The following is a 20,798-nucleotide window of genomic DNA, read 5'->3' as shown; positions in this document are numbered from 1 at the left end:
TAAAAGTTGTCCTCACCGCACAAAATAAAAATTGCTGATACACTTAAAAAATAATTACATCAAATTTATTTAAATAACCTAATCTATAACACAGCATTTACTTATAAATAAATATTCTTTTTCAAAATTTCAATCCTTAAATTTAATTAGCTCAAAGGGTACAAATGACATGTAGTTCTTCAGCCTCCATTCAAAAAGTTAGTACTGCTTCCATTTTATTCATGTTTTTCCTGAACTGATCTTCATCTTATCTCATGGCTTTTAACATAAACAAAAATGTTATCTAACATTTTTGATACAAGATAATTATCTGGTTATGTTTTCCTAGGATTACAATTTTTTACAAATATTACAGTTACCAACAAGGGAAATCTACCCACACAATTAGCAATGTTAGTCCTGTACTAGAGAACCAAAATGCAACAGGTTTATCCATATTTAAGTTATAGATGGTTTCAATACATCCAATGAGTAATTTTTTGAATTGCTAAAACAGAATTTTAGTCCTTTTTAATTGATATCTAAAGATGTTGATACAGTTGTATCTATGAACAGTGCTACTTACCTGTAGCACTCACCCTTCTACATATTGAAGTGAAGATCTATAATTTAAAAGAATAATATTATTGAATGTAGTTAAGGTAAAGAAAGTAGACAGAAGAGAATAACTTAGACCATGGTTCCCAAACTTTTTCGATTATCTTTTTCGATTATTCCCTTGCTGAATCCAGATTTTTCTAAGGCATCAAATTCTAACAAGTACACTGTGAAATCGTCAATAATTTTTTCCCAAGGGTTAGGTAAAAATAAATAAAACACATTTTAGATTACAGAAAAATATAATTTAATGAATTCAACTAGTATAATAGGCTCATTCATCATTAATGGGATGGATGAGCTTGTTGATCGCTGCACATTTTCTATCAAATTGTATAATTAAATTGGACTCAAAAACCCTTATTTGACTCTTCACACTGATTTCTATGCAACACTTAAATTCTATTGCCAAAAGCTAGCTATGCATAAATAACAAGTTGCAAAAGGATTTCAAATTCTCTGAGCTTAATACTTAGGAGTGAATATTCATCTTTTACAGACATCTAAAATTCAACTAATTCTATGCTGCTAAATTTTGTTTTCAATGTATTGTTGTCACCAACTCAATTAGATTCTCTTCTTCTGCAACAGTAAATTCATGTGGCATTAAATGGATCTAGAATCCATATAAATTTATCGATATTATTAATTTAGAAAATACCGGATGATTCAAAAAGGATTTCACAACTTTAAAAGATCATAAAAATTATTTAGATAATCTACAAATGCGGTTGGGGTCTCATTTCATAGCAAAATACATCAAGTTTTGACTTACATAGTTCATTAGTATCAAATTCGGCCACCAACGCTATTAAAAATGGACATATTTACTGGTGTGGGACGTACTTACTGTTCGCTGTTTTGATTTCATGATTTGCAGTCAGCAACTGCAATCCAACGTAATTTTTATAGACGGTACAGTGACAGCCTCCTAGTAGGCATAAAATTTAATCTTGGCCCCAAACCTTCTTTGAGACAGGTTGTTCTGATAAAATACAAAATCACCAGAATGCCCACGCATCCTTGAAGCTGCTGTGGAACAAGTTGAAAGCTTTGCAATTTCTGCGAAAAAATCAATTCAATGTGTGTCAGGTAAGAGACTGGTGTTTCACAAATGACTGTTTGGTACATATTATGTAAACAACTGCACTTGAAACCATACAAACTAACAATGGTTCAATACACTACAGATAACAACAAAGTTGTTTGCTGTAGTTTGGTATGGAAATGAAGGATAAAATTGCAGACAATGATACAATTTTAGCGATGAGTCAATATTTCACATTGGTGGCAAAGTGGACACCCATAATTGCCAAATACGGGGTAGCAAAAACCCTCAAGAAACGTTGCAGCACATTTGTGATAGTCCTAATCAAACAAAAACTGTACGGTCTGTTCTTTTTCCAGGAGAAAACCGTAAATAACATAGTTTATCAGGATATGCTTTAAAATTTTCTAATTTCTCAATTAGATGATGATGATGACCAAGATGGACATCACTACTTTCAGCAAGATGGGGCACCACCTCACTATTGCCTAGAAGTCTGAGATTTTCTTGATACTTGATTCCCAGGTTGGTGGATTGGTCCAGTTACATGGGCACTTTGCTCCCCAGATTTCACCCAACTAAATTTTTTCTTGTGGAGTTTCGTTAAAGATCGGGTTTATGTACCACCTTTGCCTGCTGGTCTTGTTGAGCATGACTTTGAATTAATGCTGGAGCTGCAGAGGTAACACCTGACTTGCTGGCTATAGTCTGCAATGAAATCAACTTCAGGTGGAATTATATCACATTACAAATTGAAGCAATAAGAACCAAACTGAATGATGGGTGACAAACTTGATGTATTTTTTCTATGAAATGAGACCTCAACCAAATCTGTAAGTTATCTCAATACATTTTTATATGCTTTTAAAGCTGTGAAGTCCTTTTTGAATCACTCTATACTTTTCAAAGCAGGTGTTTGTTTTCTTCAAAAAATGATTTCATACCTGCAATCAACTCCATTGGAGATCAGAAATTATTGCAACGAGGGGAAACGTTCCTTGCATAATTTTTTTTTTTAATAGCTTTAGTTTTTTATAAAAGCTAAATTTTTCTCAGTTGACTTTAAAAAGTGCATGTTGCTTCTCTGCAGGGAGAGATTCAGAGCATTCAGCTTTTCAGAAATGTCTCACATAAATATGATAGCTTTACTAAAAAGAAAATCTTAATTTTCAAAATGTTCGGTATATTTTTGTTCCAGTTTAAGAAAAACATAAATCTCCTGTTGCAGTTCAAACGTATGAGACAATAATTACCATAAGAAAACCATTGTGAAGAATAAAGACAATATAATACAATAAAGACAAGTGCTCGGATCCATATCCTCACATAGTTTTTGAAAAATCTTGTCTTCAACGGCCAAATCTTTATAAAGTTTACTACAATCACTACATATTCTAAGACCAGATTTAACATAGACTGAGATATTTTGATGCAAGTACTTCCCTTTGAATAACACAGTGAGTACACAGTACTTCAGGGACTTTGCTTCGAATAAAAGCCTGCAATACTGCATAACAGCCAGACATATTACAAGCACCATCAGTACAGACACCAACACACTTAATCCACTTCAAACTGTATTCAGATATAAAAGTATTAAGGATCGTGAACAACATTTCTTTACTTTTATAGAAGAGAAGGTACTCTGACATGGACGGGAAGTCTCTTTACACTAATTATGAAATTATTAGGATAGGTGCAGCTTACCTTCAATGAATCTAAAACATCTGTGTGGGTATCACTATGTTCAAGGCATAGCTGTATGCACCTCCATGTCCTGTTGTTAAGCTGCAACAACATACCAGGGGTGATCATTTCAAATGTTGATCGAATAGCGTCTTGGAGCTGCTCATTGTTGACGAATCTGTATTTTCAAATTTCTTCTTTAACAAGATGCCAGAGTGCATTGCCAGGCGTAAGGATCAGTAATTCTTGCTGGCCAAGGCAATGGAGCTGATAACTTTTCCGACCCAGAGATTTGGAAAAATTTCATTGAGGCGTCTGTGAATATTCAAAGCAAATGTGCTGGAGCACTGTCTAGCTGAAACATAATGATGTCAATTATCATTTTTGGCTTTAATTCTGGAAGCAACCACTCACTGATCTGTGCATCGAAAAAATAAGGACCAAGGAGATGTTTGGCTGTCATCTCAGCCCAAATCATAACATGAGGCAGATGAATTTGATTTCTTCAAAAAAGTGGAGATTGTCTTTTTTCCAGAAAAAAAATTTTGGGGTACAAGAGTTTTGATAAACTGTACATTTGTCTGAGAACATGATATTCTTTTTATTGTTTGTTCTTGGAAAGCGTTGAAGCAATAACTGACATGCGTAAACATGCTGATCAAGGTCATTGTCACTCAACTCATTAACTGAAGCTGGACGAAAACAATTAACTTTCAAGTCTTATCAGACCATATATGTGATCTGGCATTGTCAATCTTGGAATGACTAATTCTGCAGAACGTTTGTGCTTTGATTTTATCGGTGATCGTTGAATTGATGCCTCCACAGCAGCATACATCTCAGCTTGAGCACTCGGCCTCTCACTATGTGGCACATCATTTCCTATTGCAAAAGCCTTCTTCTCCCACGTCAGTACCATTTGCCATGATTGTGACAATTTCCTAAAACTCACAATGAAGTCATTTATAATGTTCTCTAATGTTTTACCAATATATGAACATTCGTGGACCACACTCACTTGAGTGTGGTCATTCTTTGACCACACTCAATTTTGAAATTTGAATTCGTGGACCGCACAGTGAACACACCCATATTTGCCATCATTCCACACTCAACTACGATTAAAGGTTATCCCACTACAAGTGAATACACTGGATGACCCCCCACCACAGTTTATCCTCCCCTCCTTTTCCAGAAGCAATGAACAATATCAGCAGCAGTAGAGAGCCCAATTAAGCTGGATTTATTATGGTGTAAAGAGACTTCCACCGCCCAAATACAAGTCATTGCTACCTATAAAGCATACATAGCAAATCAAGTAAGCATCATTCTTATAGACAATAAAAAGGAAAGAATTTGCAAGCCAAATTCTTTTCCTTTCAATTTTTCAATTAAATAATCATTGAGATCCTTCACTACAATCTGTATTCTGCAGCTGATGGTGTTATTGGACAAAGGCACTTTTGAAAGCAGCTTCCAACAGACTCGCTTATCGTAATGTACCATCATATCTACAGTAGCCAGTAGAATGAGTTCTGTGATTGTTTGGGACTACTTACTGTACATTTTGTCATTTGCAAAATTTGAAGTGCTTAATTTGAAGTTAGCAAGATGCCAACAAAGTATTGCAAAGTATTGATGCCTGCTTACGAACCCTTTTGTTGATTTAACTCTCTTAGCTTCCTGCTATGTCACAAGTTTTACTAACTACACTGGGATAAGTGGTTTCTAAAAAGCATTTTGAAACTTACTTACTGGATAGCAGGATGAATTCTTGTAGCCAAAACTTTCATACACAGAACACATTGTGGCCTCTCTTTGGTACTGACTTCTGTCAATGTAAAACCTAAGTCCAAAAAGCTGTTATATCTTTGAATTTTATGCTTCTTCAAACTCTTTGCCACTGATTGACAATGTGCTCACTTCATTTTCATTATCACAATGCTTATTGAAATTTAGTAAAAACCTATCCATTTTTAAAAATGCGTATGATTAAAAATAACTCAAAAATTTCACTTGACGATCACAATAATATTCAATCGATACAATCTTCAAAAACTAATTCAGCACTAAAACCATATAAAACTAACAATTATTTATATACAAACACAAGTAGCAGAAATTATGAGAAACTACTGAACAATTGAGAGACTAGTCATCTAGTAACTATTTACAAAGGTTTCTTCTAAAAACATAGAGTTATGAAACAGCTCTGCTAGATGTTGCATCCTATTAAACTGAACGGAAAATGTTAATAAGATTATGAAAATGGTGTAATATTTTACAGCATCACTGTGAGGAAGTCACAGTTCCCCAGGGAACCACAGGAGTAAACTTATTACACCAAATTTATGAAATTTTCTTACCACAGAGCTAAATTTTACAATTCCTTCAATGACACAAACATATTTTAATGTTTAAACTGTTTCTTGTATTATTCTATAACACAGTACAAATTATTTCTCAGAAATGATTTATGTATTAGTCAGTCAACCTTCTGCAAAACACGTAAATGCTGGTGACTCATTACATAAATAATAATCAATAATTTTACATTTAAAGCCAGTTTGTGTGTATGTATAATGGTTAATACATAGACGTATTACCCATTATTATTATTATTATTAAATTGGTAATTTGAAGCTGTGTCCAGTTGCAGGAACTTTTTTTTTATTTTTAGCAACATGAAATAGATTGTAACAAATGAAAAATGGCAAAACAAGCAAGAATTGAATACAGAATCTTTAGAATAAAAGAATACGTAAATGCAATTCTTTAAGTTACATACTATTACTAATTTATGAAATATTATGCACAAAATACAAATATTTAAATTAATTATTGTAACATAGGACAAACACAAAAACTGTAATAATTATTTTTGTAATTAATAAATTATATTATTATATCTTATTAACATAAAGGGAATTTGTTACATATGACAAAACCACAAACTTTGAGCTTTGTAATAATTATTTCTATAATGAATAAATTATGAATATTATTGTATTTCTATTATATCTTATTAACATGAAGGGAATACATAAATTAAAAAAATTATTAAACTTATGTACAATTTTTCATCAATCTGCAGACTTTGCAAAGTACCACATTTAATACAAAGCTCTTGAAATGGAAGTTCTTCCATTACTTTGGATCTATCTTTCAGGCGATGTGATCATTTGTAATCTAATGAACAAAGTAGCTGCTTTTGTGTTTAAAAACTAAATATCTTAATTAATAATTAACATTACACAAAACATAATTAATAACAATGAAAGAGATGTATCCAGTTTTAGATTTCTATCAAATTCTTTTTTAAAACTTAATCTCATTATGCAGCAAATAAAACTGGCTTTTCAAAGGATTTTGAAATATATTGATTAGTGAGAAATATTAAAACAAAGAAATATATATTTTATTATTTCTGAATAAGGTGCTCGACATACCTGAATATGAGTGGGATGTTTAAAACCATTTTCCAATAATGCTTTTGAAATCTCTTGAGGCACAAAAAGATTGCACCACGGCATGAAGTCTTCATCGGTAAATACACATTCATTTTCAACGGCTAACGCAGTTGGTTCGTGATTGGTAACTTTTCCAGAGGGCTTAATTAGTTCCACAGTAAACTTGTTACATTGCTGTTTATTGTTAGTTTCTAATGCGTTAACACAGTGCACAGTTTTTTTCCTTTTTTTTAGTTTTTTCTTTTTTATTTTCCCGGGGCTTTTTTTGTAAGCTTTTGACGATTTCTGTTCAGTAATTAAAGAATAATCAGTAAGTTCTTCAATACCTAGTAATCCCTCGAGGTTGTTCACAACTGCTCCATTTATTTCAACTGGCTTCCACCTTCCTTCTTGTTTTAATTTACCCATTTAACCTAAAACGATAGCCACAAAATACACTTATGATTACATGTAATAACAATATAACAAGCGACACAAATATGAAACTTATTACACTACAACATACACTTTATAATAACCTGTACTCAGCGATCACATTCATCAACGAGACCAATGAAGATCGTTATTCCCACTAATATATCGATATAAAGCTTATGGTTAATGAAAGATATGCAGAACTCGCAACTACTATCGATTGAATGTATAAAATAATGTTACCAAGTTTTCATTGTAAAGCTGTATCCCTCGCTATTCGCGGTTGCTTTTTTTAACTGTAAAAAAATATTTATGTACATTAAACCATGGTTTTACCAGTTTATATACAACCAGTTACAGTCTTACTAGGATAAATTAAATAAAATAATACTGTATTAAACGTAGAGTACACGTATTATATATAATACGTATGTTATTACAATAATTGTTCGAATTTAATAACATTGTATTAATACCACGTCGGCGGAACACTTAATTACCAAACAGACAGAACTTAATAAAAAACATAAAGATGCTATGAGCGCAATCCCTGCTACAACGAACCCCAGCTTGAATATAAATGGACTTCTCTAAATGAAAGGTCAGTGACATACAATATCTCGGAAAAGAGACATTGAGTCTGCAATAAATTCTTTAGTTTCTGTTCTTTACTTTTTTATTTAGGATGAATTATTTTCGTGAAATAAGTAAGTTTGTTACACATAATACAGTAAATACGTATCTGCTTTTTCGAGCCGCAAAATGTCCACGTGTATCGAAAAGAAAAGGCTAAAACAATTCACGCCTTTAAATAAAAAAAAATTGAATTTTTCGATCGGCTTAAAAGTGACGAAAGTGTTGCCTCAGTGGCAAGGTTTTTTTTAAAAGTAAATGAGTCAACGATTCGGTACATTAAGAAAAAGGAAGAAATCATTTGGAAAAGCGTAAAAAAAGCGCTTTCCGATCAGCAAAAGTTACATCTGTATGTCACGATTAAAACACCGAAAAAACTGAAAAGGTTTTGAATATTTGGATTGAAGATAAAAGTCAAAAAAGGATTCCTCTCAGTTCTATTTTAATTCGAGAAAAAGCACGGCGTTTAAAAGGTCATTTTGCTCAGCAAGATGGTCAAAGCAGTATCAGTGAAACACCTATGTTTTGTGCCAGTAAAGGCTGGTTAGAAAATTTCAAAAAAGATTTTCGTTGCATAATGTTCAAATCACAGGAGAAACAGCATCAGCTGACCATGAAGCAGCCAGCTCTTATCCAAATGAGTTTTGTAAACTCATAGCACAGAAAGGTTACGCACCAGATCAAGTTTTTAACGCAGATGAGACTGGCTTATTTTGGAAGAAGACACCTTCTCGAAACATTATTTTGAAAAATGAAAAGTCGGTATCAGGATTTAAAGCAGCAAAAGATCGTCTAACTGTCTTGCTTTGTTGCAGTGCTAGTGGTTACATATTAAAACTGTTGGTTGTTTTAAGTCTCTAAATCTGAGGGCGCTGAAAGAGAAAAAAAATTGCCGGCTTGTTTAATGGAAAGCTAACATATCGATGTTTTTACTGAACGGTTTGATTTTTTTCTAAAAGAAGCTGAATATTATTTGAAATCAAAATCCTTGCCATTTAAAGTTCTCATTGCAGTTGATAATGTGCCTGGATATCCAGAAAAACCTTTACCCATCCCAATGTGCTCTTTTTTCCTATTTAGCCTCCGGTAACTACCGTTAAGATAATTCTTCAGAGGATGATATGTATGAGTGTAAATGAAGTGTAGTCTTGTACATTCTCAGTTCGACTATTCCTGAGATGTGTGGTTAATTGAAACCCAACCACCAAAGAACACCGGTATCCACGATGTAGTATTCAAATCCGTGTAAAAATATCTGGCTTTACTAGGACTTGAACGCTGGAACTCTCGACTTCCAAATCAGCTGATTTGACCCATCCCAATGTGGAAGTGTTATTTCTTCCATCTAAATACCACAGCTTTGTTGCAACCTTTAGACCAAAGAATTATAACTACTTTCTAAGCATATTATCTATGGAAAAATCTGAGTAGGCTGATACGCGATTTGGAGGAAGCGCAGGTGTAGCCATGCAAAATTATAAATTGTACAGATTTTAACTATATTTTCCCTTAATTTTTTTTGAAGCGTAGTTTATCTAAAACTAAGGGTGATAGAAAAATTGTATTTACAGATCTGTAATGTATGCAAAAAAACAATTCCAAAAATGGTATCACACTTAGAGAAACATTAATTTTTTTTTCGTTCAGTGTAACCAATTTTTATTTTATTGAGTCTTTGTTATTGATGTTTAATAATGAAAACATCATTTGTAATGATTTCATTCGTTTCATTTCAATAACGAATTTTCTAACTTGAACAAAATATTAACTGCCGTGATTACCAATTCTGAACTGCCAAATTTTTCTAGAAGTACATTACATCGTGTTTTAAAATCAATGAATTTTCCTTTCATGTCCAGAAAAAATAATCCTTTATTGATTGAATGCGAAGATATTACTTCATGGCATAGGGAATATTTAAGAGAAATTAAGCGATTTCGTGAAGAGGGTAAAATAATCTATTATCTAGATGAAACTTGGGCTAATGCAGGGAAAGGTATTGGTGGAAAAAATAAAGAACGCAAAAGACCTTTTATAAAAGGTTTATCATCTAGGATAAAGGCCCCGACTGGAAAAGGTAAACGATTAATACTAACGCACGTAGGGAGTAAAAATGGGTTTTTGAACGGTGGTTTATGGGTGTTTGAATCCAGATCTTTCCATGTGTATCACGATTAAATGATGGCACTTTTATGCAGTGGTTTAAAAAAATTGTCGAAATTGTTGCTGAAGAATTCGTCATAGTATTGGATAATGCGCCGTACCATTGTCGAAAACTGAAAAAATGTCAAACGCTTCGACCCGAAAATTGTAAATTGCCTAATAGTTAAAATCGCGTACACAGAAAACATGTTATAAATAGAATTTATAAGATTAGAAAAATCAGTTAGACAAAGATATATTCATTATTAAGTAGATGAAATAGCAAAATTAAAAAAAATGTGTCTTGTTCCGTTTTCTTCCATACCATTGAAGTTTTAACCCGATAGATTTGATATGGGCACACGTCAAAGGGTACGTTGGAGGTTATAACACAACATTTAAGTTACGTGACGTAAAAAATCTATTGATAGAAGCTATTAAGAGTAGAAACAAATACTTGGAAAAATTGTGTTCAACGTAATTAAAGAAGACAAAAATAGTATAGGAAGTGGACAGTTTGTGTGAAAATATTATTGAAGATATTGTGATAAATTTGGGAAACGATGATAATAATTCAACTGGCAGCAGCTTATCGGACATTAAAGAAATATATTAAGATAAGAAATACTTTTTCTGTTTTCTTAATGAAATTTTAATATAGCGGTAATGTTCTTTATAAAAATTCTTATTTTTAAGATAAATATATTATTTTATCACGATTTCCTCATTTTTTTTATTACAAGTTATTTTTACTTCATTTTTATGTTGAGTAAAGAGATGTCTTTTTGTTGGATGGATTGCGCTAAATTAAATTAGAATCGTCATACTGTTATGTTTTGCTTTACTGCACGCTTTCGTGAAAAAAATTAATAATGTTTCAGTAATTGTACGTTTTTAACTATAACGTTCAATAGTGAGAATTGTTTAAAACTATAAACTCTGAAACTACGAATCAAACCAATTTTTTCTAGCTGATAGTAGACCTCTCTTATTTTGTTCTGAATTTAACTACTTAAGCTCCGCAAATGAAATTTAAATAGGGACTTGTCGATGGTAGTTAATTGTGTAGGGTTTAGCCAGCGAAAAGATTTTACTGCATTAAAGATATCGTGAACACTATTTCACAGCCAGCGGACATCAGTGGCTGATTATCGAAGAGGTATTTCCAATAGATTTCCATTAACTATTTGGTTCTGGAGACAAATATTAGGCTTAATTTTGAACTAAAGAGAAGGATCTACGTAGCCGCTGAGAGACCGACTGGAAATGGATTGCTGTCAAACGTTGAGGAGAGACCAGTATTCAGCTGTGGCAGAGATGTACTGTCTAGAGGTTCTATTTTGCAGAACTGCCAGCCGTGACAATTGACAATAGCAGCTGGCAGTGACGATCGAGCTATTTGGCTCAAACTGCTCGGCCGCCGTTACCAGTCTGTCACCACTAGACTGCCCTGTGCTCTGGCAATAAAAGCAGTGCCAAACTAGATGTGTTTACTGGAAAAATAAAGTTAGGTAGAAGTTAGCGTTTATGAGTATAACGTTTTAATTGATGATAGCGTTTTTGAATGATGAGAAAATTGAAGACGTAGAAACAGTAAAATTGATTCCATTCCACGCAGAGATGAAATATTTTCGCAAGATTGATTAATAATTATTTGAAAACCGATTCGAAGATATTCCGTAGGTTTTTTAGTGTACACATTACAATTTAATTTTGTAATAAGCTTAATGTGGAAAAACCTGTCAGGAAATATTATGAATGCAGTGCAAGACCCGATTGACACAAAGAAAAGATCAGTTACATTACTATAGGTTGCATATTTTTGGAATTACATGAAGGGGTTATGCACTGTGACATTTCTTCCTTCTTAATATGAGCTTCCAGAACACTCTCCGATGGCTCGATGTCTCCTATATAGTTCCTCTCAACTTCCAATATGTCTGTCAAAATCTGTTCAAATTGTGAGTTTATCACAGTCATATAAGTCAAGTCTTCAGCCTATCTTTGCAGAATTATTTGTTTTACAGTAAAGGAGGATGTGTTCAGTGGTTTCATCTTGTTTGTCACAAGCCAAACAGCGAAGAGACTTCACTAAGTGAAACTACTCAGATAGTCCTGGGTGACAATGTGACCAGCTCTCATGCAAGCAGCAAACGTGGCAGTTGAACATGCAATATTACAGTGATGCTTCAGAAGGCTTTCTCTGAATCTTAAAAAAGGAATGTCCTATGCATAGACCCCCCCACCACTCTATCCAGGTATCCACAAATTTTCTTCTAACTTCCTGCAGGCACTCACCAAATCTCTGGTGGGCAGGTTGAAGTTTTGCTGCATGGTTGGCCAGGAGATCAGCCATTTCATTGCAAGGAACACACAGTGACTAGGTATCCACTGGAAGGTGGAATTTTTTCCAGATAATCTCCCTAGCATTTTATGAATTTCCTCGGTACATGGAGTCTTGTTGGCCTTTGTTTTTGTATTATTTGTAGGGCTGATCTAGAGTCAGTAAAAATGCAGATATCACTCACAAGGATGGTGTAAATGTAAGTAAGCACACCATTAATTGCGAGCAGTTCAGCATCAGTACTACAGGTAGATCCTGATTGTAGCACAAATTCTGTGTTTGGTCATTGAAGGCAGCTCCAGTATTCTCCTTATTATCTTCGACTGATCCATCTGTGAAAATCCAGTGGAATCCATAATATCATGTGCCGATATACTCTAAGGTTGTCTGCAGGAAAAACTCTGGAATTTTTTCATATTTTTTTACAATTCCAGGGATGGTTAGTTCAATATTAATGTTGTCAGACAACCATGAAGAGTGGAGCTTACCATTGGAAAGACCTCTGGTGCACTTTGTGTAGATTGGTGTTCAATGTTTGATACTATTGAAGGAGTTGGCAAACCAAATTGTTTTTCTCTAGATGATGGAGTGGATGGTTTTGCGGGAGAGCCTGGACTTTGATATATTTTGTCATGACCATCCTCCCAATGTACAATTTTAATAGTTCAAGTGCCAGTTCAATCTCCATCGATTGGATGCTGGTTGTTCTAGGACATCCCAAACATATCCTCATAGACATGCTCTGAATTGCTTCTTACTTCTTGAGATGACATGCAGCAGCAGAACCCCATACCTCAGATCCAAACATCATTTTTGATCTAATGAATGTCAGATAAAACTGTCTAAGAGTAACAGTATCTGCATCCCAAACCCTACTCGTTACCACTTTCATAGCATTTAATCTTCCTATGCATTATACCCCACAGCAAGACCAGGTACAAGATACCATTAATCTGTGTTTTGAGGCAACCATTCTGGAAAAAGTTAAACAAAAAACAGTTTTATTTCTATTATAACTTAAAAACTATGAAAGATCAGTTAATTAGGTATTAATAATTAAGTTATTATGATAATTTTTATTAGTCATATGGGGTAGTTAATCGAATATCAAGACTGAATAATAAAAAGGTTTTATTTATTGATTCCATTCTGTACTTAATTTTCTGTTGTTTCTGATTCTAAAACAGGTACAAGAAAGAAAATAATTGTTCATTTTTTATTATAAATGTAATATTTTTTTGTACTTTAGCAAAATATTACGAACAAAGCTCAGGTCTTAGTTATTTTTTTTGTGTAAGCATTTATTAACAAATGTAGCCTATCCAAATTCCATAATGGTATAGAATTGTTTCTATAATTTCATGGAAATAAATTAATCACTGAGAAACTTTTGTAAAGAAATTGATTTGAATTCATTTAAGAAAGACCATGCTTGGTAACACGAAGAAATTGTTGACAAGCTGCAAAAGGCCTTTCGAAGACAGTTCCACATTAATTTAAAAATTAATTTTTTGATAAATGGTTTTAAAGTTTTTATATTTTATTATTCTGTTTAACAAATTTGTACATGTCTTAAGATATAGAGAAATGTGGAAACTGTGCTGGAATAGATACTTGGCAGACTTAATCTGAAAATGGTGAGCAGGAAATCATGGGGTGGTGACACAGAAAGTATGAGACAACTGTACATACAGTACAGGGCTTTCATAAAAGAATGATGTTTTACATAAAAAACTGAAATTACACGCTTGTAAAATCCAGATACTGCAGGAATTGAAACCCGATGATGGTGTAAAACGTTACAATTTCGCTGTTGAAATGTTGGACAGAATAAGTGAAAACGAATCATTTTTAGATGATATAATTTTTACAGACGAAGCTACATTCCATGTGAATGGATGTGTTAACAGACACAATTCACGAATATGGGGCTCTGAAAACCCACACGCAATTATTGAGAAACAACGCGATTCGCCTAAAGTTAATGTTTGGTGTGGTGTGATGAAAAATCGTGTAATCGTGTATTCTTCTTCGCTGAAAAAACAATTAATGGAGTTGTGTATCTTGACATGTTAACCAATTATTGCTTTCCTCAGCTGGATGAACTCAAAAACATTCATAGACTTCATTTCCAACAAGATGGTGCTGCCCTGGACTTCAATGCATTGGTCACGGACGCTTTGAACGAAAAATTTGGAGATCGATGGATAGATCGGCAAGGACCCATACTTTCGCCTCCAAGGAGTCCAGACCTGACACCTTGCGACTTTTTCTTGTGGGGGTACATCAAAAGCGTTGTTTATACAAAAAAAATTTGTGAACTAAACCACTTAAAAAACAGGATTAATGAAGCAATGACAACCATTAACAAAGAAATGTTAACCAATCTTTGGAGAGAAGTTGAGTATCGTTTGGACATTGGTCGAGCGACTAAGAGCGCACATATTAAAATTTATTAATTATGTAAAAAAATGTTTGAGACGACAAATTTGAAAAATAAAAAACATAAACTGTAAGTAATTCTGTTTTAATTTAAACCATGTTCAAAACCGCACCATTCTTTTATGATAACTCTGTATATTAGACCCAAAATCACTTATGGCTGTGAGGTGTGGGGCAATGCAGCAGATACCCACTTGAAAAAACTAGAGATAGTGCGAAATTCAGGAATGAAAGCTTGCCTTCAATGCCCAAAGACTACTTCCATTGAAGCAATGTAGATCGAACTAAATATTGAGCCATTGACATTGTTCATTAAAAGAAAAATCTGGACAAAATTCCTGAAGCCCCAGACGTACCCATACACCCACCCCATGAGACAACTTTGAGCTAATGGAAGGGCAAGTAGACAGTCCTTTTGCTTCTCCCTGGATACACTTATGAAGGAACTCATTAGCACGGATTTAGATAATATTCCGCCAGTACATACTATTCCTCCATGGTCCTGGACCAGACCTAACACCAACATTGAGCTTCCAGACCAACTAACAAAGCAAGAGAACACTGAGTTATTAAGACAGAGCTCTATAGAAGTGATAAAATTAAAATTTTAAAATTTTCTTCACATTTACATCAGTGGCTCATTTAGGGCTGATAATTGTTTCTCAGGCTCTGAGGTCTACATTCCAGACCTAAACATGCAACATCTTCAACCTTTTTGTCTTCATGTAGACTTGAAACTGAATTAATGGTTATACTCGCGGTGCTGTAGATGTGCTGTGATCTGTGTCAGGGTGACATGCATTTTGATTGACTCAAAAACATCCCTATACATGTTCTCTAACTATAAGCCTTCACCTCTTTTCTGCTATATTAAGGAAATACATGACCTGCTTCACAAAACAAACAAAACATAAGCTTCCAGTAGATTCCAGGACTCTGTGGTGTAGCAGGCAAGAAAGTGGCAGATAAATTGGTTGCGATTGCATCAAGCCTAGAACCTAAGCAACAGAAGATGGAAATAATGACCACAGGTTTGAACCAAAGCAGAGGAATTTTCAAAAAACTTTGAGTGGAAAGGTGGAAATCCTCCTTGAAGGACTGAACATTCTATAACATACAGAAAGGGCCAAACGATCTAATTGTTTACAAAGGAATGACAAGAAAAATTGCAGATGTTCATGGCCAGAATCAGAACCGATCATATAATTACACAATATTATTTATACAGGTTTCATTTGAATGAATCTCCAATATGTGGAAGATGTGGTGATGCTGTGGAAACTAATTGTTTCCAAATTGTGTTTGAATGCAGTTACAATAAGGATAACCAAGTGAAGTGATCTGATTGAATGTCTAAAGGTCTTGGATCAAACTGGAACATGGACTGACATTATTCTAATGCGCAAGAGACTTCTACAAATGGCTGCGAAATTGTACAAGATGCACCATGCTGTCAATGCCAGATGCACATACCAAGAAGTATGTAAGATATAGCAGCATGGTGATATTAGACTAAAAAACATTTGACCCTACTAATAATAATTTTCTTCTAAGAAAATTGGGAATGGCTGGTGTTAAGGATTCTTCTGCTAGTCAAAGTTTTCATTATATGTTTAAAATGGATCACAGTTTGTAAATGCCATTGACAGTTTTGACCTTCCAGTTACAAAGGGTGTCCCACTGGGTACAGTTCTTATACTTCTTTTAATTGTAAAGTGTTCTATAAATTACCAATGAAACGTACTCCCACATTATTTGTTGTTGATTTTTATTCCAAGAAATGTATGAATTTATTTGTTTGAACGGGTTTTCATCCCTTTAAACAATTGACTACTGCTTTAATGGGGTATTAATGGCCTGATAAATGAAACCATGTTTCATAATCAGGCCATTAATACCATATATCATTGATATAATACCATGTACCATTAATGTCACAGTAATATACTGTCTTATAACAATTAGGTGTGGTCTGTGAATATCCTTCATGAGATCTTGAAACAACCATTACATAAAAAAATTGAGTTGATTCCTATATCACGTAACACAACAGTCAGTTTTCAGTTTCAGTTATGAAATTGAAATCATTTATCCTTTTATCGACCAACTAAATGAGGAAAACATTACTGGACTGATCTACCAAGAAGATGGAGTAACAACACACACCGCCAATATTTGTCTAGAATTTGCTGCTTTAAGTTTTTGGGAGTAGGCTCATTTCAAAGTACATCAGGCTACTGAGATCTCCATATCTTGTTCCTATAAATTTTTATTTATGTGGTGCAATGAAAGGATCTTTTTATAATAACAATCCTCATATCCTGACATTATCATATCCCCATATGAGAATATGATCCTAATATGAGGATAGTTAGTCTGAAAAAGGATTGAATGAACTGAAAAATAACACAACTAAACTTGTAAATGTGATCAATCCTTTGTTGCCTCAGTGTGTACTTTAAAAGATGTTGAAACATGTTCAGGCATGCTGGGAGACAAATGTCTCCCATAAATATTGAGCATCTCCAATAAAATAAAAATTCATTGTAGTAAATATTATTCCTGTTCCTATCATTGTTATTTGCATGTAATACATTAAATGTTTGTAAATATTGGTGCACAGTTTCATTTGGGAAAACCTGTTAATAAAATACAACATTGTAAAGTTTGAAATGAAGAGAGTACAGTCTAGCTACTTTAGATTGTAAAATTTTTTAATTTTCTTTTTTCATTTTATGTGAAAAATACCTAACTAAATTATACATGAATAAAAAATATTGGAAGAAAAATAAATTCTGCTTCATAGAATGAAGAAATAATTATTTGTTTACATATACGTATTATTGTTTACAATTAAATATTTATTGGTGAAATTTCTGCCAGTATTTCAAGAAGTCATAGATACTAATACTGCCCCTCTTACAAATATAATTAATGAATCGTTAAATAAAGAAGTACTTCCAAGCTAAGATTAGAACGGCTATTTATAAAATAAAGAGGGGTTCTTCTTTCTAGGTTACTCCGCGTAGTCGGGCTTGCTCATAGAGTATTAAGATCTTGTCCAAAAAAAGGAAAACTTGTAAACTAAGGAGCGGAGAGTTCATGTATGCGGCCCATAGGACCTAGTTAATTAAACTTGAAAACTTCCCGCAAAAGCGGTTGAACTCAACGCGGATTAAAGAATCCGGTTACCTTTCGTCAAATAAATTCTAGAAAGGGAATCTTGATCACAAAAATTAGAAACAGAATTTTGAATGGCGCGATCAGCCATTGTTATGGCGGAGTACGATCTCCAGCGACTACCTGAGGGCGATGAGCGACATTGTTTTAATTATGGCCGGAGAATAAATCCCCAACGTCTGCAGATGTTGTGCAGTAAAGTTCGGTACCACTCTCCTGTTGCTGACCACGATCGGAACCACTTCACAGCGATCGCCTTGGTAGTTGAGAACCCGAGCTCCCTCGGGGAGCATGGGCCGATATTTTACAGCTTTCTCCTCCGCAGCTGTGTGTAGCGAAATCTCTTTCTCAAACCGAACGGTTACGTCGATCACAAAGAGACCGGAACCGTTTTTCACGATCCGGACTCAAGCGGTCTCCACTTCCGCCAGTTCTAGGTTCAGTTTGGTTGCAAAAGGTCTGCTGTACAGCGACCACATCCCCTCCTGAGAAGTCAAGGCATCAATGAGAAGGTTTTTTTATCTCGTCGTGCCTTCGTATGTACTTCGCTTTATTGGTCACACAGCTGCCCAAGACATGACCCAGAGTCTCAACGGCGTCCTTGCAATTTCTGCAACTTATATCACTTTCGGGCCCTATGCGAAGATAGAAATGCTAGATAGAAATTTACACATTACGCAGCCTTTCACAAGCAAAATTACCATATTTTACACTCTTTCGCGAGCGTCACTATGATTCTTTAATGTATATGTTACTGAAAAACATTTACAAATACAATATATATATATATATATATATATATATATATATATATCGCTTTATATAAATAAGCTTTATATTCGTTGTTAATGTTTATTTATGGCGTCCCCAATCTTGCGCATGAATATGTATTTATTATAGCCTGTCGATGACGTCAGGGAATTCTTCTTGTTCACTACAAAAATAATAATAATTGCATTTTTTTATTCAGCGAAAGATAGATATTAACAATAGAATTCACTGACCTTAATGGAAATTACAGTTTTGTTCGCGCATGCGCAGTAGCACATTTAATAATATAAATAAAATATTATGCGATACTTTATTAATTTATTATATAGGTGATGGAGTTAAAACATGTGTGTTTAGAAAATGATTGCGCAACCGCTAAAAAGCGAGCCTGATTAGCTGTCTGTGACGCGAATTGTTTCACAATTTTAGAAAATGCATTTAAAAATAATTTAATCACATATTATTATAAAAATGGAGACAAAACAATTAAAGATATATATTTATTTTTAAACAGTAATAGAAATTGCGTTCTCAACATCTTAAAATCACAGGTAACAGCAGATACTGTAAAATTTAATATATTATTAGAATGTACATATGAAAAAAGTCGGGGCCACCAAATCGATAATCAAGACATTAATTTTAAAACTAAAAATACACCAATATATAATTGTAATGATTTAGATAAGTTATAGACGAAGCGTTTGAAAAACTATTAGCCAAAAAATCCGAATTTCAAGATAAAGGCAGCGGTTGGTCTTTAATTAGTATCGACGGTTTAATGTTGCGTATAAATAAATTTAAACCGTTACGTGGTTCTTCATATATAGACTTACCCGATAAAATAAAACAAAAAAAGGCTGTGATTAATGTTAACAATAAAGACATATAATGCTTTAAATGGGCTATTTTATCGAAACATGTAACCGGTAATAATCCGCAACGCTTAGATAAACGTTATACTGTTGATTTAAAAAATACATATGACTTTAGCATGTTAAAGTTTCCAGCCGAGATAAAAGATGTTAAAAAATTTGAATCCGCCAACAATGTTTCTGTAAATGTATATACGCTGACAGATAATGATGAAGTTAGACCTTTAAAAGTTTGCCAAACCATTGAAAAACCAAACCATTTTGATTTATTGTATTTAAAGAAAAATGATGCTTCACACTATTGCTACATAAAAGATTTTTCGCGACTGGTTAGGTCTCAATTAACGAAACACAATCAGGCAATAGATGTATGCAAACGTTGTTTTACATTCTATTATAAAGATGGAAATAGTGAAGATAGAATGAAAGCCCATTTAAAACGTTGTATTCACAATGAACCGGCACACCAAAACCGGATGGAAATATAATGAAATTTAAAAGGTACTAGAATCAGTTTCCAATGCCTGTCGTAGTATATGCCGATTTTGAATGCATACTGAATCCGACACCTTACCATCCAACGTATACAAAATCATGTAGTTATACATCCCATGAGCATGAACCTATGAGTTACTGTTTGTATTTCGTCTGTCACGAATCGCTTTTCGATAAAATAAAACAAGTCCTCCCACAAGAACCTGTACTTTATAGAGGCGAAAAAGCGGCTGAAAATTTCATAAATGTTCTATCCAATCTCGCGAATCAAGTTGCGGATGAAATGATACACGTTGCAATGGCACCTCTTTCCGTCGATGAACAAAGAAAATTCGACAACGCTAAACGATGTGAAATGTGTAATGCAGGATTCGGTTTAAATTGAAAAAAAGTTCGCGATCATTGTCACTTAACCGGTCGTTATCGAGCCGCGTTATGCAATAGCTGCAATTTACACAGACAAGCACAAAATACGATACCGATATTCATTCAGAATTTAACCGGTTACGACTCGCATTTCATTATAAGACAGCTGGATTACGATAGAGAGGATATAAACATTATACCTAAAACCACCCAAAAATATACAATGTTTTCGAAACGGATGTCTGACGTTTTAAGCGTAAAATTCGTAGACACTTTTCAGTTTATGGCCTCGAGTTTGGAAAAATTAGCGTCCAATTTACCAAAACAATCATTTA

General features: G+C 33.8%; 1 protein-coding gene across 3 annotated transcripts in view; it reads right to left on the bottom strand.

Annotated features, from left to right (window-relative positions):
• Positions 1-7,459, bottom strand: part of LOC142334317 (ATP-dependent RNA helicase DDX24) — a 44,523-nt gene extending 37,064 nt beyond the window's left edge. Inside the window, exons 1-2 of one of the 3 annotated variants that reach the window (XM_075382258.1) lie at positions 7,307-7,459; positions 6,781-7,214 (exon numbers count right to left, since the gene is read on the bottom strand). In XM_075382258.1, coding sequence (XP_075238373.1) covers positions 6,781-7,209 — 429 coding nt within the window. In that variant the 5' untranslated portion in view covers positions 7,210-7,214; positions 7,307-7,459. Of the gene's footprint in view, positions 1-6,780 lie in introns of all 3 variants that reach the window. The other 2 variants (XM_075382257.1, XM_075382260.1) reach the window with 2 other exon arrangements.
• Positions 7,460-20,798: the final 13,339 nt, after the last annotated feature.

The sequence above is a fragment of the Lycorma delicatula genome, chromosome 1 (genome assembly GCF_047948215.1).
Source record: "Lycorma delicatula isolate Av1 chromosome 1, ASM4794821v1, whole genome shotgun sequence".
Classification (NCBI taxonomy): domain Eukaryota; kingdom Metazoa; phylum Arthropoda; class Insecta; order Hemiptera; family Fulgoridae; genus Lycorma; species Lycorma delicatula.
Note: the sequence above shows the minus strand (reverse complement) of the source record. Positions and strands in the feature narration are given on the sequence as shown.